Source organism: Telopea speciosissima, chromosome 7 (genome assembly GCF_018873765.1).
Source record: "Telopea speciosissima isolate NSW1024214 ecotype Mountain lineage chromosome 7, Tspe_v1, whole genome shotgun sequence".
NCBI classification, from domain to species: domain Eukaryota; kingdom Viridiplantae; phylum Streptophyta; class Magnoliopsida; order Proteales; family Proteaceae; genus Telopea; species Telopea speciosissima.
The window spans coordinates 5,325,026-5,340,905 of record NC_057922.1 but is presented as its reverse complement, the minus strand read 5'-3'; the positions used below and the strand labels follow the sequence as shown (position 1 = coordinate 5,340,905).

Sequence of the window (15,880 nt, the reverse complement as noted above, 5' to 3'; positions counted from 1 at the left end):
ATGAATGATTTTCGGGAGGGTATTTTGAAACATACTAAATCTCTAGGAGGGGTTGTTAAGAAAACAACGTTTAGAATGGTGATTTGTAAAAGAAATACGAAAAACAGTGAAGAATAAACACACACAAACACACAGGATTTACGTGGTTCATCCCCAAAATGAAAGCTACATCCACGGTCAAACAATAGAACGAATTTCACTATTCTCTGGAAATGTTACAAAACCACTCTTATAGCTCTCTCAGAGATAAGAACATTATATAGAGAAGCTATAACCCAAGGAAGTACAGAAATACCCCTGGACCCAGAAATTGTCAAACTAGATAGGATCGGACCAAAACATAACATACATCCCAAAATATACCGTTTCAAAGATCTTGACGAGCCCAACACAACACACCGCTTTCGACGCTGATGTATGCCATTTTTCGGTAATTCGAGATCATTTCAAGGCCGAAATGGCCTTCCAAAGATCTCAATCGCACATTTTGGATCAAAATCAGACTTCACCAATAACAGGAGTTTGTGAATCCTAAAATGATGGTTGATCTGTCCTCTATGGGTAGAGAAAAACTTTATCCTTTATTTTGCATTAAACAAAAAAAATACCACACAGACTATTGTGGAAGCATAGCAATCATGGCTAAGCAATATAGATTTTCTCCCATAGCTATCGTTTACTTGTCGTGGGAGAGAGGACATTGCATTCATTTTTCTTTAAAAATTAGATATTTTTTTGAATGGTTTTGCTCTTACTACAGATCATTGACCCTTGACCTCTTGGGAACTAACATTTTATTGGTAAAACATTGTTCAATTGAACAATTAGTTGTATTTGTACATCCAAAATTATGGTTGTAAAAGTAACTCAAAAAAAATTACTATTTTTTATTTTTTTTGGTAAAGTTTAAAAAAAAAAAAAAAAAAACCTATAAGAGATTAAGAAAAGATTGGCAAAATGTTCTTTCTAGTACCAAAACGAGAAGAGATTCGGATATAGATAGGGCATGGTCTGATGGCCCTTGGAAAGTAGTAAACAATCCAAATTACAGAATACAAGACATCAACCCTCACACCACCCACTATTTAATAGTAATCATGAAGACTCCAAATCAAGGGAATTGAAGTTTTAAATGCTCATCCTCCCTGCAAATTCTCATGAGCTAGCAAAACCCATTATCCCCCCCCCCCCCCAGAAAATGACAGAAGATTAATTTAAGAAAAATATCATCCCCCTCCCCTCTAAATTTGCCTTATGTCAATTCAGTACCTAAGTTTTGAAAAATATTTTCTCCCTCCCCTACTTTATAAAATTACTATCAACCGTACTCTAACTGTTAAAAACTACCATTAATTGATGACATGGACAGATCCACTTTATCTAAAACCCCAAATTACCCTTAATTTATTTTAATTTCATATTTACCCCTCCAATCCCAAAATCCCCTTTTTGCATGGATTTAGATCTTCTACGGCTTAAGGGGTAGCAGCCATCGTCCTGCCCTCTCAGGAGGGCTCAACACGTGGACTTAAACAGATCTAACGGATGCTTTTAAAATATTACAAACATGTTTTTTGAAATACGGTTTGAAGAGATAAACCAAGACTGATCGCTCAGTTGGACCGAACCGACCAAACCAAAACTCAAAACAAAACAAAACCCTAGGTTCCAAATGTGGAGATTCACGATGGAGAAAAGGGATTTGCAATCGACTCCCATCTTCTTCTTCCTGTCGTCTTCTTCATCTCACATTCAAGCTTCGTTCTCTGCAAATCGTGAAAAGGGTCTTCTTCCTCTCGCTTCCAAACCGTGAATCTCAAGCATCCTTCTCTGCAAACCATGCAATTGTTAAATGGATCTTATTCTCTGTTTCTACAACATTCATTCATTAATCAAAAACATGTTTTTAATATGGTTTATATAACATACGGTTTTTGAAATCAAACCACAGCAACAGCCCATGTTGGTGTTTCTTCCAGAGTGCGACCACTGCTACTACCTACGGCCATCCTCTATCACCCACTACTCCCTTAATTAGCTGTTAATCCCCTTGCTAGAAAATATTAGATTAAAATTAAAGCAACAAATAAGGATTAGAGAGACTTGGGAGGTGATGAAGAAATGAAGCTGAAAAGTTATATATAGTTTGGAAGCCTTGAACTAGGGTTTATATATATGTATGAATAATACATATACCACCATTTTATGTAAGGGAGGGAGAGAGAGGGAAGGAAGAGTTGTTGAATATAAATTAAGATGAAGGAAGGAAGCGTTGATTTGATTGACTTATGACAAAGTGGTGGTGGTGACTGGTGAAAATTGAGCAAAGCCGTGAAAGGGTGAGTGTCCTGGACTTCGAAATTTGATGGAAAAAAGAAGAAGGGATTCTTAATTTTAACTATCCAAAAAATTAAAATTTCCATGGTGATTGAGGAGTTGGGATCATTCCGTAACATTACAGTTATTATTTAAAGTATTTTTAATTAATTTATTGTTCATCAGTGGAAGTAGCTCAGTTGCCCAGATCCTTGAACCAAGAACAATTTGGAGCTCCCCTGTTTCAAATCTTTCCCAAATCCAGATCTGGGTTTTTCTTTCCCACCTTCGAAAGGGAGAGGAAGAAGAGAGGTTCGAGGTTCGCCAGAGGAAAAAGCACGGTTTGGGTGAGTGGAAGAAGAGACCTGATTTCTGCTACGCACAAAACAAGAGGAAGAAGAGATACGGCTTTCAGGTTCTGCAAACGAAGAAGAGAGGTTTCTCGTTCGAGGAAGAAGAGAGCTGGGTTTTGAAAAGGGAAAGGGTTTTGTTAGTGTGCAAACCAAGCTGGATCTGGTCGGGTTTGGTTTATCTAAGCGGTCCAGCTTGGGTTGCCCCTCTTCATCCTCTTTTAATAAATGCATTTCAAATATTTCAAAACAGTACCGTTGGATTTTTTAGTTTACACGTGGCATATCTAGAATGCTTTCAATAGATATTAAAAAGGGTATTTTTGTTTTTACACATTTTTTTAATGATAAAATAGGGGAGGGGAAAGATATTTTTCAAAACTTGGGTACTGAATTCATATTAGGCAAACTTAGAGGGGAGGGAGATGATATTTTCCCATTAATTTATGTTTGATATGCATTCTTGAAACATATTCTAGGTTGATTTTGCATTCTCAAATGATAAAAATAATTATTTTCATCACTAAGAATGTAAAATTGGTTTAGAATACATACCAAACACTGCCTAAATGTTAGAGAAAGGTAGAAGAACCTTCACTGCCACTGTCCTTTGGTTTGTCCCACAGTTTGAGAGACGAGTAGATGAGGAGAGTTTCGTTCGGCAAACAAAGAATGCGCCAACCAATCAAGGGCAGTGCCCGTCCAACGGATTGACTTGCTGGCCATATTACTTGTCTGCCTTATTTTTACAGGCTGTGTTCATTTTTGTTTTTATCCTCTTTCTTTTCCCCTCAAAATGAAGAAGTCTGTTTCTCCTTCTTCCTCCATCTCGAGGGAGATCCTACTTTACAGCTCCACTCAATTCGGCTCGGCTTCTTCTTATCCGGATCCCAAACTCCAGACTATCCAGGCCAAGTTTCATAATCTTGGTATCGGTTGAATCGGATCGGATTGATTGGTCAAATTTGGGTGAATATGATACTTTTACCCATGTTTTCTTATAAAAAAATCCATGGTTATTTAATCTTTTTACCCCTGTCCGTGCAAGTGGATCAAATCAATATCAGGATCGGCCTTAGCCAATGCCAATCCGATTCAACCAGAATCAGATGATTCGATCCAAGATTTCGAATTATGGTCCAAGCACGAGGCTCGTTCAGGTTTGTAGTGAATCTTGGGTTTTTCAAAAACCCCCCCAAAAAAAAAAAAAATTCTCACATTTTTGCTAGAAAATAAAACAACAAACAGGGTTCCAAGAGATAGAATGCTATCATCCCCCCCCCCCCCCACCCCTTCTTTCTCTCTCTCACAAAATAACCTTGTTGTCCTTTTATATACGAAACCATCTCGTTGTATTTTATTGGTGCACTCCTCCATGCCCAATGTGCAGATTCCTGCTCATGCCCTCTAAATCCACCCATGGACTCTAAAATCTCTCTCGTCATTAAAACCTGCCCCTTGTAGATGATTCGACTTCTCATCTCTTCATTGGTGGAGAACTACACTCTAACATCGTAGTAGACAGGCATTCTCCTTTTGGATCTTTCTAAAATGAAAAACTTGTTAAGATCTAATGGACCATTATATTGGCATCTTACATAACAAACCAATAGTAAATAACAAAACAGCACATGAGAAGAGAGAGGAAGGGAATCACATATTTAAAGAGGTATTAACATTAACAAGAAGTTGGGTACCTCAACTGTAACTTACTTTTAAAAAAAAAATATTACTACTGTAGGATAAATTGCAACAATTAATCCCACCATCCAATAAAATAGTGGACCCCAGGGTGTAAATTAAGAGTGTACTCCATTATTAACCCCATAAGTCTAAATTCGTTACACTTAGTAGAAAGGCCTTGTCTTGATAGGTCCATTGCTCAAAATCAGCTCAAGTCTTGATTCAACTGCCCTAAACCCTACCTTAGATTCTACCCACCAAGACCAAATCAACATTATAGAAGTCCAAGAATTAGGACACTTTCTGGTATTAGGAACTCCAAATTAGTCCCAGGCTACAGTGCCCCCACCAATGGACTAACCAAACCTACACTGGGGGCCCCATCCACATTTCCACATATAGGAGTGACTAACCCTAAATTGGCATCATAGTTACCAAATACCAGACTTTATTACTGAAAAACTTGAAACTTGTTTGGAGGATTCATTTTATGATTTTATGGTGTTTGGGTGAAAGCAGATTCCCAGCTAAGGGCCTATATTTATTAAATGTTTTTATACTAAAAGGGAACATAGAAGATAGAACATGGCTCCTCAGGAAATAAATAATATTGAGATTTAGATCTGACAAATACACATTGGATCCATATGGGCACCCTCATCTTTATCTTTTTCTATTTCATATAGAAAGCAAGTTTGTAACACTTTATACATTTAATATATTTGAAATACACCATGTGTCGAAAGCCTTTGGATTTGATTCACAACCAAATTTGTACTCATAGCTATTAAAATCGAATCGAATCAAACCAGAACTCGAGTGGTAAAATTTTTTATTAAAACTAAGATTGCAACTTTGCTTATTCAATGAGATAACAGCAATCCAGTCCTTTTTGTCATGTAAAATTGTTTGTCAATTAATTGGATGTGGTAGTCAATAGTAGACATATTAATATTATTATGGGAGAATGTTCTCTAGGACAAGTCACACCCAGACATAGTGGGGGAGGGGGGAGTGACCGTCCCTCCCCATGAAAGACAGAAATCCTACCCCTTGAAATGCCAGCAAGCACTCTTATTGACTGACGTTTGTGCATGGCCCCTGCTAACCCATAGTGAATGCTCTCCCTATTATTATGATTATTACCATTATTTTAGTACATAGTAGATAATTCAATTATTAATTAAAGAATAAAAACACTATATATGAACTACAAGGTTAGGAATTACATGATTTAGGTTAATTAAAATTTAACACGACAAAGTAAACAACTAGGTCGGGTTAGAGTTGAGGGTGTATGACATGTTCGACCTGTTTGACACGTTAAGTTAATGTTAATGTATGTTATTCGTATATTATACCTTAACATTGATGAAATGCTTTTTTTTCTTTATTATTATTATTTTTTTGGTAAAGGATGAAATGCATTTCTATGCTTTTGGATTTTGAAAGTTAGTCTTTTCTTGACATTTTTATACTTGAAAAAAAAAACTCATATAACATATAGGATAAATTAAAGTTTTTCTTCTACCACACAGTGAAGGTTCTGCCACCATCGTAGAGTTTTAGTATGTTTCCAAAATATCCTCTTGTGCCCATCGAGAAGCCCATGGTGAATGGATTCTCATTCACCATGGTTGAAAGAAAATTCGATCTACCATATATTCTATATATTCTAACATGACCTATTGATCTAAAGTTACCATAATATTAAATGATATGTTATAGTAGTGGGTCGGCATAAACACAATCTACTCATTAACGGGTTGGGATACTTTGAAACAGTTAGGATGGGTCAAGTTAGAGCTGAACCGATGCCACACAATTCATTACCATATCTACTTGACTTTTCGCTTATATAAGAAATTTCCCTTATCTATATAATGGTTTGAAACTTTGAATGATCAATTCATCAATCTAAAATGGAAAGAATAAGGCTATAAATTTCTCAACTTGAATGCTTTCCTTTATCTCTATTTTAGGTGATTAGATCTAGTCACCAAGTAAACAATATAAGAACAACAAAATGATCGATCATAGACTTCAATCTATATTGTAAAATTTGCTCAGAATCTTATCCGCTTTAATTCCTGGGCAGGTCCATTTCCCCAAGTTCTTCTAATAGAGGGGACAAAAATGCCTATCCTACCCATGCCCAAATGGGGTCTACTCCCCTCTATTAGAGAAACATAGGAAAATGAAACGAGCAGAAAATGGAGCAGAGAAAAATACACAAAAGTGACTCCAAATCATGTAAAAGTGTCCTTACACCTTTGGAAAATATCTAAATAATTCAAAGTTTGCTTGTAATTAGGGCAAAGAAATTGAAACCATGTGCAATATGTATATATAATTTTCTTTTGGTTTGCATTTCATAGACCAAATGATAATACTAAACAGGGGACCATCCAATATGAAGCCTACCATCACAAAAGTTCTCAAATAAAGAAAGAAAATAGGTAAAATGAATCTCACTCTCTCTCTCTCTCTCTCTGTGTTTCAATCACTCATTAGCTTCCAAGTTCTCAAATAAAGAAAGAAAATAGGTAACATGAATTGATGTTCAACCCCCCCCCCTCTCTCTCTCTCTCTCTCCTCTGTTTTTTTCTGATCATCAGGGAATCACACATTTATCCATAGTAAATGAAGAAGGTTCCCAATGGAGTAATGTATAATTCTTTTGGAATTTATAATCTTGGAATTATTCGCAGTTTGGATATTTAATTAAGGCTTTAAGCCTGTAAAGAGAAGTACTTACTGGGACCTCCCTTTAATAATATTATCTTGGTTTCTTTGTGTTCACACTCATTGTTATTGGGATGCAAACTGGCAATGGATTGGATGGTTCCTTGCATTCCAGACTTTTCGTCAATTCGTCAGGAAGACAAAGGCGCTCTTGATTTGTAAAGGCAGCTGGTGGTACTCATTAGTTGGTTCCTTGCAAAGAAAGTATAAATAAAGAGAAAAAAAAAAAAAAAGAGAATTGCTAAAGAGAAGAAAGTAGAAAAACAGAGAAAGAAACGAAAAGAAAGGATAATTTATAAATAAAATTGGGTTTGTGTACCTTGAAACAAATAAAGTCGACTGCAAATGAAAAGCTATTTGATTCTGGTAAATTTTTTAGGATGGTGACGGAGGATTTTCTTAACTAATGGCTAGCATTGCTCTTGGATGGGATTTCTAGAACTATGAAATATGAGGGACACCTAACTATGACAATAATTTCAGATAAATCCTTCATTGTGGGTGAAAGAAAAACTTTCCCTGAATTAGAATGTTATGGGAGAGGGACAGGTGCACCATCTGCATGTAGTAAGTTAGCAGACGGCACCAATAGGGGCATGGGACGGGGCATCATATATGAGGGGTAGGGGTCATTTCAAAAGGGGGAAGAGAGAGAGAGACACATAAAGCAGGGAGTGTACCCAACCTTTTTCCTTATGTTTATATGTTATAATTCTGGTAAACTAGATGTGATTGTCTGGTCTGGTCTACTATGGTTCATAATATACATGCCATTGATCACTCCTAGGGTATCATCTAGCATATTATTATTTTTTGGCAAGAAATTGCTATCCGGTTGTGTAGCGCCTAAACCAGTGCAGGGTCCGACAAGAGCATGCGCAAGAACATTTGACTGAATGAGATTTTTTTAATTCACTGAGGGTTGAGTGGTAATTTCACATGGTCTTGTGTCTAGGGCTCTAGGCGCAGGAACCATGCAACCAATTAGCATTCTTTTTCCCTTTTATTTTTGGGAGGGGTGGGGGGTGGGGGGAGGAGGGGTTCAACATAAATGTGATTTTTTATTTCATGGGGGGGGGGGGGGGTAGAGTGGTACTTTCACATGCTCCTATGTCTGACTATAGGAGCCACGATCAGGTAACGTTCTTTTTTCCTAAACTATAATAATTTAGGAAATATGTTTTCCATACAGTCCATGTATCGTATACCCTTTCACATTAGCGTAATTTATTATTTTCTCTCCCTCCCATGAACATGTGATTCACATGTCAATGATTTCGTTCCCCATACTGCCATTAGTGTGGTGTAAAATTCTCCCCTCCCCAACTGTAATGTGGGAACCATCTCCATAACTTATCATCGATGACAGAAATTATCACGTACATGACCAAGGAAAAGTTTTGGGTGTGGGGTTTAACCAATGACTCTCTTATTGTCCATCGACATGCATTCCCTCAACTGTAAACCCCCCCCCCCCCCCTCTCCAAAAATAAAATCCCCATAACTAAATCAATCATGATTTCAATCATGATTTCAAAAAAATTGAAATGGATAGGTTAAATTGATTGATTCAGATTAAAATCGACTATGACATATCTCAATTCTGGCCATTTTGGAGCGGTTGAATCTATTTTTTTTGGGACTAGGTTGTTGGGTTTCAAGTCTAAAGCATCGATTTTAAGGTTTTTGAGACTAATTCCAATGGATTCCAATTCGATTCTAATTAAAATCAGTAGAAATCGATTCAAGCTCCAATTCCGAGTTTAAAATCCTTTGAATCAATACAAACAACATATGTGTTATGAACCACCCAAATCAGGCCTAAGAAGCAAAGAACCATGGGTTGAATGAAGACTAAGATTGAAAGGATCTACTCTACTACTGCCAATCTTATCATATCCTAATAACTCAACTTGACTCGTAGTCTTGTCTGTAAGTGCCAAGTTTGGGAACAATTGGAGTTTTCCAAGCCAGTTGTTACAAATGACTTCTTGGGTGATTGTCGAGTTATTTTTGTATACGAGTCCATCCATTAATCCTGAGCTGGATCCCAATCCACATCCCTTAAAATCAATGCATGATAGGTCCTCCTGGGGCAGGTAAACTTACAGCAAACTGGGACCTAGATTCCTCATTGCATTTACATCACCTTTCATTTCCAATTGGGCAGAAAAGAGTTTGTCCTCTTCCTTAGGAACCCTTTTTTTTTCATTTTTTTTTAAAGACAGTTTTTTGTAGTAAGCGACATGGAGGAAAACATAAATAAGGTGCAATAAAATGGTATCTTACATGGAACGATAACAAAGTCATTTGACATGAAATGAGAGAGAAGGTGTTAGCATACCCTGCTTCCACGGAACCTTTTCTCCAAAGAAAAAAGTGAGAGGTTTTACTTGGGTAATCTTTTCAAAGTTACGAGCATTTAACTTCTGTAATCCAAATGGAGTTGGTTAAATGACAAAACAAAACATTGAACATAATCCAAGAGAATCTAAGATTTACATGGGCTACCCAAAACATACTTGTAAAATTATACTTTTCATGAAAGAGTATATAATTGAGTTTGAGTTTGAAATTTGACATGTGATTTAGGATGTCAAATCGGAATGGGAACCGAAAACTAAAATCGGATTTGGTCCAAATTAATCAAACCAAATAGAATTTGGGTTATCAAAATATTATAGTATATTAATATATTATAGTTTATTAATACATTATAATACCTCTTTAGACATGCTCATCCAAGAAATCTTTAGCCTACTTGTAATGAATTTTGCCCAATTAGGCAACTGGTTTTCACTTGGACTACTTGGTGGATTAAAGGGAGATCAGGAAATTAGGTGAACTGTTGATTACCGAGCTGTCCAAAAGTGGCTAAGCTGAAGCTGAAGCTGCAACAGCTGCAGCTGTGCCATTTCTTCAACTTTTTTCTACACCGTCGGATCATTCACGTGACTCACATAGAAAGATAGAAAGGAAAAACCAAGAAATCCAATTTATATCTCGATTCCGACTCTTAATAAAACAACTCTCCCCAATGCTGATTGCAGGGAGAGTGTGTGTCTCTGTGTTGAGTACCAAGTGTTTTTCCGCTCTCTTTCACAATCCAAGTCCGTCTTTGTCTCTCTGAGTGTGACCCTCCAGAGTCCAGTGGCCAATACAAAAGAAAAATCTTCACGGACTCATTAGCCCATGAGAACTGCAATTTTGATTCTTTCTCTCCCGCTGACTCGATTTCGGGTTGTTTGTCTGTAAGAATTTAATGGAATTCCAGGGTATCATCCACCTCCCTATCACGGGCAGGAAACAAACAACTTGTATTGTAACTCTATAAATGTACTTACAGGGACAAATATATATATGCCCATAGCCTTCCCCCTCGAAGCTCTGCCTCTGCAGTACCTGGAGTCATGGCTCCTAAACAAAACAGGGCAGAGAGAAGTTTTGGTTCTGTGTCTTTGCTTATGTTATTGATCATTGTTTTCTTCTGTTCCAGGGAGGTTTCAAGCCAATCTCCTGTTTTTGCTTGTGATGTTAGTAAGAATCCTGGGTTGGGTGCATTTGGGTTCTGTAATTCTTCATTGGGGATTGCAGCGAGGGTGGATGATTTGGTGAAGAGGCTAACATTGCAGGAGAAGATTGGGTTTCTTGTGGATAAAGCAGGGGCTGTGAGTCGGCTTGGAATCCCAAGTTACGAGTGGTGGTCGGAAGCGTTACATGGAGTTTCTTACGTGGGTCCTGGCACACATTTCTCTAATGCTGTTCCTGCAGCCACTAGCTTTCCTCTGGTTATTCTAACTGCGGCTTCCTTCAATACTTCTCTTTTTGAGGCCATTGGCAAGGTATAGTAGTAAGTAGTGACTTCACTCTCAGATTTGCTTTGATGAAATGGTTCATGGGTTTGATCTAGAAATGAGTTCTGTCGATGGGTTTGAATTTTTTATTTGAAAAGATTCAGTTTGGAGATCTGTCCTGTCATATTATTCTGAATACTAATCTCCTCTGCATTGGAATTTTAGAGATGGGTTCGATTCAAATTTCGATCTTTTCAGTTCAGTTAAACAGAAATTAAAAGAAGAAAGAGACGAAACGTAGATATTCTTCTTTGTTGGATAATTAAGATTCAGGATATGCTCACACAAAAATGACAAATTTAGTGATATAGTATTCTTGTTTATTAATATTTCTCTGCTCATCTTCCTCTTCATTGCAATTGCTATTATGAATCATTATTATTAGGGGAAGAAGAAGATTCATAAAATTTATTTCGATTGCCCAACTCTGTCATTGTTGTTGTTTCCGTAGTAGGTTTCCTCTATTGTTGTCAATGTGAGTAGTTAAGGTTGGAAATAACTTATAAATGGTGAGGCAGGAGTTAGTTATTAGGGGATTATTGATGAACTTTGCTAAGCTCACATTGGGTACTTTCTATCTGCTTCTATTTTTATTTAAAGATGAATGGATTCCTACTGCTCAAAATATTGGGAAGTTGGAGTAAGTGGAATATAATCCAATTCCATTCTTTAATAATATTTTCTTCTGGTAGTTCACCAACCTATAAAAAGAAAGTGAAGCACAAAAAGAAAAGAGACATCATTTAGTGAAAGATACATTCAAATTTTTTTGATTGAATTTACAATTCTCTGGGGAATATATGTGTGCAGGTGGTGTCCACAGAAGCTAGAGCAATGTATAATGTGGGTTTAGCTGGGTTGACATTTTGGAGCCCAAACATCAATATAGTAAGGGACCCAAGATGGGGAAGAACTCTGGAGACTCCAGGGGAAGACCCATTGCTCACCAGTAAATATGCAACTGGTTATGTGAGAGGTTTACAACAAAGTGACGATGGCGATCCAAATCGGCTTAAAGTTGCTGCTTGCTGTAAGCATTATACAGCTTATGATATAGATAACTGGAAAGGAGTAGATCGCTATCACTTCAATGCTGTGGTAACAAAGAAAGCTACACCATTTTAATTTGTGTTGCTTTGGGTTCAGCTTTTGTGCATTTTTGAATATGATTTGATTTGTTTCTTGTTACTTTTGTGATATAGGTAACTAAACAGGACATGGATGATACATTCCAACCACCATTCAAGAGCTGTGTTATTGATGGGAATGTTGCAAGTGTAATGTGCTCTTACAACCAAGTAAATGGGAAACCTACCTGTGCAGATCCAGACCTCCTTGCTGGTGTCATTAGGGGTGAATGGCAACTTAATGGGTCTCTTCTCTTCTCCTTTAATCATTTCTCCTCTTATTTTTCCCCTTTTCTTTGTGCCTCTTTTTGTATTTAACACTTGAAAATACTTGCTTCATTATAAATATATATGAAAGTGTAATCAAGGAAACCACACACCCCTTCATCAAAAAAGAAGGGGTGATGAAGGGGTGTGTGAGTTTAGTCCCACATTGGGTGTGTGACTGTGATGTGTGTTGTATATATCCGTCATTCCACGGTCCTAAAAGTCGAGTGTGGTGTGTGTTGTGTATATCCGCCATTCCACGGTCTTAAAAATCGTTTAAGCTTTGGGGATTGGTGTGTGGTTTGTGTGATTACACTTTCATCAAAAATTATAAATATATATTAGAGAGAGAGAGGTTCCAGATCAGTTTTGCACATATGGATCTACCTAGCCTTATAATGTATGCATGATCAGTAGAGAGTAGAGTAGCCTCCTCTTAGGAACTGGTCCCATTTAGAGGTTTTTTTTTTTTTTTCTTTTCTTTTGGAAGAGGAAAAAGATAATATATTACCTGTCCACCATCTTCAGGTTAAGCATGGAATTATGGGTGATGCTGGTTGCTGGCGAATTGGGCTGGCTAATTGGGCCTAGAATTTGTTAAATTTTAAATAAGCCCAAGCCAAAGGCTGGTTCAATCTCTTCTAAAGTCAGGTCTGAAAATTACTTCATGTCCACGAACAAACCCAGACGCTACAAGGGAAGGATCCAAGCGGTCCAGGCCATAGGGACAAATTATACCAAGCCGATCCTATAATAACAAACAACGATGTGGCGGTAACTGGTGAGAGAACAAAAGCAAAGCTTCCAATGGATAAGGTTCTGATCAGACGGTCAAGTATAGTTGATCATGCTGATCTTTGATCCATACAATCTCTGAGAAGGGTGCGATCAATGGTGGTCCCACCGGAAGTGAAGTTTTCCTTCCAGTGGAAACCTAAATCACCGAGAAGCTCCAACCATCAGATTGTGATGGTGCACTTGACCATATCCCATTTTTTGGGCCCATCACAAGAGTGGCCCCATTTTAGGATTCGTATTAGATCCCTTTTGAACGGCCAAAATTACACTACAGCATTCGGATGCATATGCATCATTAGCCTTATATGGGCTCTTTATGATAGCAAAATTGATGATTGATTTGAATTGGGGTTACTGCAGGTACATAGTTTCAGACTGTGATTCGGTAGATGTGCTCTACAACTCTCAACACTACACCAAATCACCGGAAGAAGCAGCGGCTAAGTCTATATTAGCCGGTGAGTGAACTCTTCTTCTTAAATTTTTGTCTTTAGATGATCAACAATGGGACATCCTGGTTCATTGTGCCCATCTCTATCCAAGAAGAGTGTCAAGGTATAAGGGCCTATTACTAGTTTTAATTTTGAAGCAAGGATTTTAGACTTGGAAACGGTCAAATGGATTGGAATTGGTCCCAAAAACCCTAGAATTGGTCCTCAGATCTGAAAACCTTGTGTGTTTACCATTTTGAAACAGGGTTGGATCTGAACTGTGGATCCTTCCTCGGCCAACACACTGAAGCTGCAGTAAAAGCTGGACTTTTGGATGAGTCGGCCGTCAGTAAGGCCATCTCCAACAATTTTGCCACTCTAATGCGGCTTGGCTTCTTCGATGGTGACCCAAGTAAGCAGCTCTATGGGAAGCTTGGTCCAAAGGACGTCTGCACACAAGAGCACCAAGAGCTAGCCCGTGAAGCTGCACGGCAGGGGATTGTCTTGTTGAAGAACAGCCCTGGATCATTGCCATTATCACCTTCCACCATCAAGTCTCTAGCAGTGATTGGACCCAATGCGAACGTAACAAAGACCATGATTGGCAACTACGAAGGTACCTGTACATGTTGAGATTAAGCTAATTAAGGCTGTGTTTGATATGCATCTCTTGATGTTTAATTTGAGTTGTGTAATGTAAAGGTTATGTTTGGCACTTGACAGGTACTCCATGCAGATACACAACTCCTCTTCAAGGCCTGACAGCCTCAGTTCCTACACTCTATCAACAAGGCTGCCCAAATGTGGCATGCACCACTGCCCAACTAGATGATGCTAAGAAAATAGCAAACCAAGCTGATGCCACAGTTTTAGTTGTTGGTGCTGATCTATCAATCGAGGCAGAGAGTCGTGATAGGGTCGACATTCGTCTCCCTGGACAGCAGTCACTTCTTGTAACAGAGGTTGCAAAGGCAGCCAAGGGACCTGTGATTCTTGTTATAATGTCAGGAGGAGGGATGGATATCACATTTGCAAAAAATGACGATAAGGTTACGAGCATACTGTGGGTTGGTTACCCTGGTGAAGCCGGGGGCGCTGCTATCGCGGATGTAATCTTCGGTTATTTCAACCCATGTAAGTCATGCTTTCCTTCTTCTGGTTCTGTTGTTTGGTTTGTCTCTGAGGTGGTGATTCTATATGGGATTGAATTAGGCTAAATTTACTGCTTTACTAGTACTTAAGGTTATTGTCTTGGAAGTTAATGGACATGTTTTTGCTTGTTCCTCAGGTGGAAGATTACCTATGACATGGTACCCACAGGAGTATGCAGACAAGGTCCCCATGACAAATATGAACATGAGACCAGATCCTGCCACTGGTTACCCTGGCCGAACCTACCGGTTTTATACGGGTGAAACCGTATACGCATTTGGTGATGGGCTGAGCTATTCCCCAGTGAGTCACCATCTTGCCTCAGCACCTAAACTAATCTCAATTCCCTTGGGAGAGGGTCACAGTTGTCGGTTTCAGAAATGTAAATCCATTGATCTCCTTGAAAGTGGTTGCCAAAACTTGGCTTTTGACATTCATTTAAGAGTAAAGAACACAGGAAGAATGGGAGGAAGCCATACAATTTTCTTGTTCACCACTCCTCCATCTGTACACAACGCCCCTAAGAAGCATTTGCTAGGGTTTCAGAAGGTTTCCTTAACAGCCCAAAGTGAACAACTGGTCAAGTTCAAAGTGGATGTTTGCAAGGACTTGAGTATTACTGATGAACTAGGAAACCGAAAAGTGGCTTTGGGGTCACATTTACTTCATGTGGGGAGCTTGAAACACTCATTGAATGTAAGGATCTAAATTGGATCTCCAATAAAAAAAAATGAAGCTGGGGAAGAAAAAGGTCTCTCCAACTTCTCTCAGGACATTGTTAATAAGAGCCTCCACTGAAATACAACCTCAAAACATGACTGCTGAAAGTTGTAAACAATTTTCTCATTGTTAATGACCAATGCAATCTGAAACAAAAATTTTAAAACCAAATCAAGGAAATGCCAGGGCAAAACAATCAGAGCACCAAATCGAGTTCCGTGGCCATATAGGGATGGTACAAATACCCTCCTTCCCCTGCATGAAGCACCTCGCAATCATGCAGTAAAGACAAGTTAAATAAGGTGGATAAACAAGTGTATGGATGGATAAACAAAAAAATTGTAAGACCACAAATCACAACCCTATTTTGGTGTCTAGCAGTTGTGATACAACATTTACAACCAATGCAGTTAATCCTATGCATGGGACAGGCAGCA

The 15,880-nt window shown here is 38.2% G+C and overlaps 1 protein-coding gene across 1 annotated transcript; it reads left to right on the top strand.

Annotated features, from left to right (window-relative positions):
• Positions 1-10,221: 10,221 nt before the first annotated feature.
• Positions 10,222-15,500, top strand: LOC122669495 (beta-xylosidase/alpha-L-arabinofuranosidase 2-like). The gene is made up of 7 exons (XM_043866265.1): positions 10,222-10,936; positions 11,759-12,046; positions 12,151-12,320; positions 13,501-13,598; positions 13,837-14,187; positions 14,295-14,705; positions 14,860-15,500. Exons 1-7 carry the CDS (start codon positions 10,505-10,507, stop codon positions 15,429-15,431), a joined length of 2,322 nt encoding a protein of 773 aa, XP_043722200.1. The 5' UTR covers positions 10,222-10,504; the 3' UTR covers positions 15,432-15,500.
• The last annotated feature ends 380 nt before the right edge of the window (positions 15,501-15,880 follow it).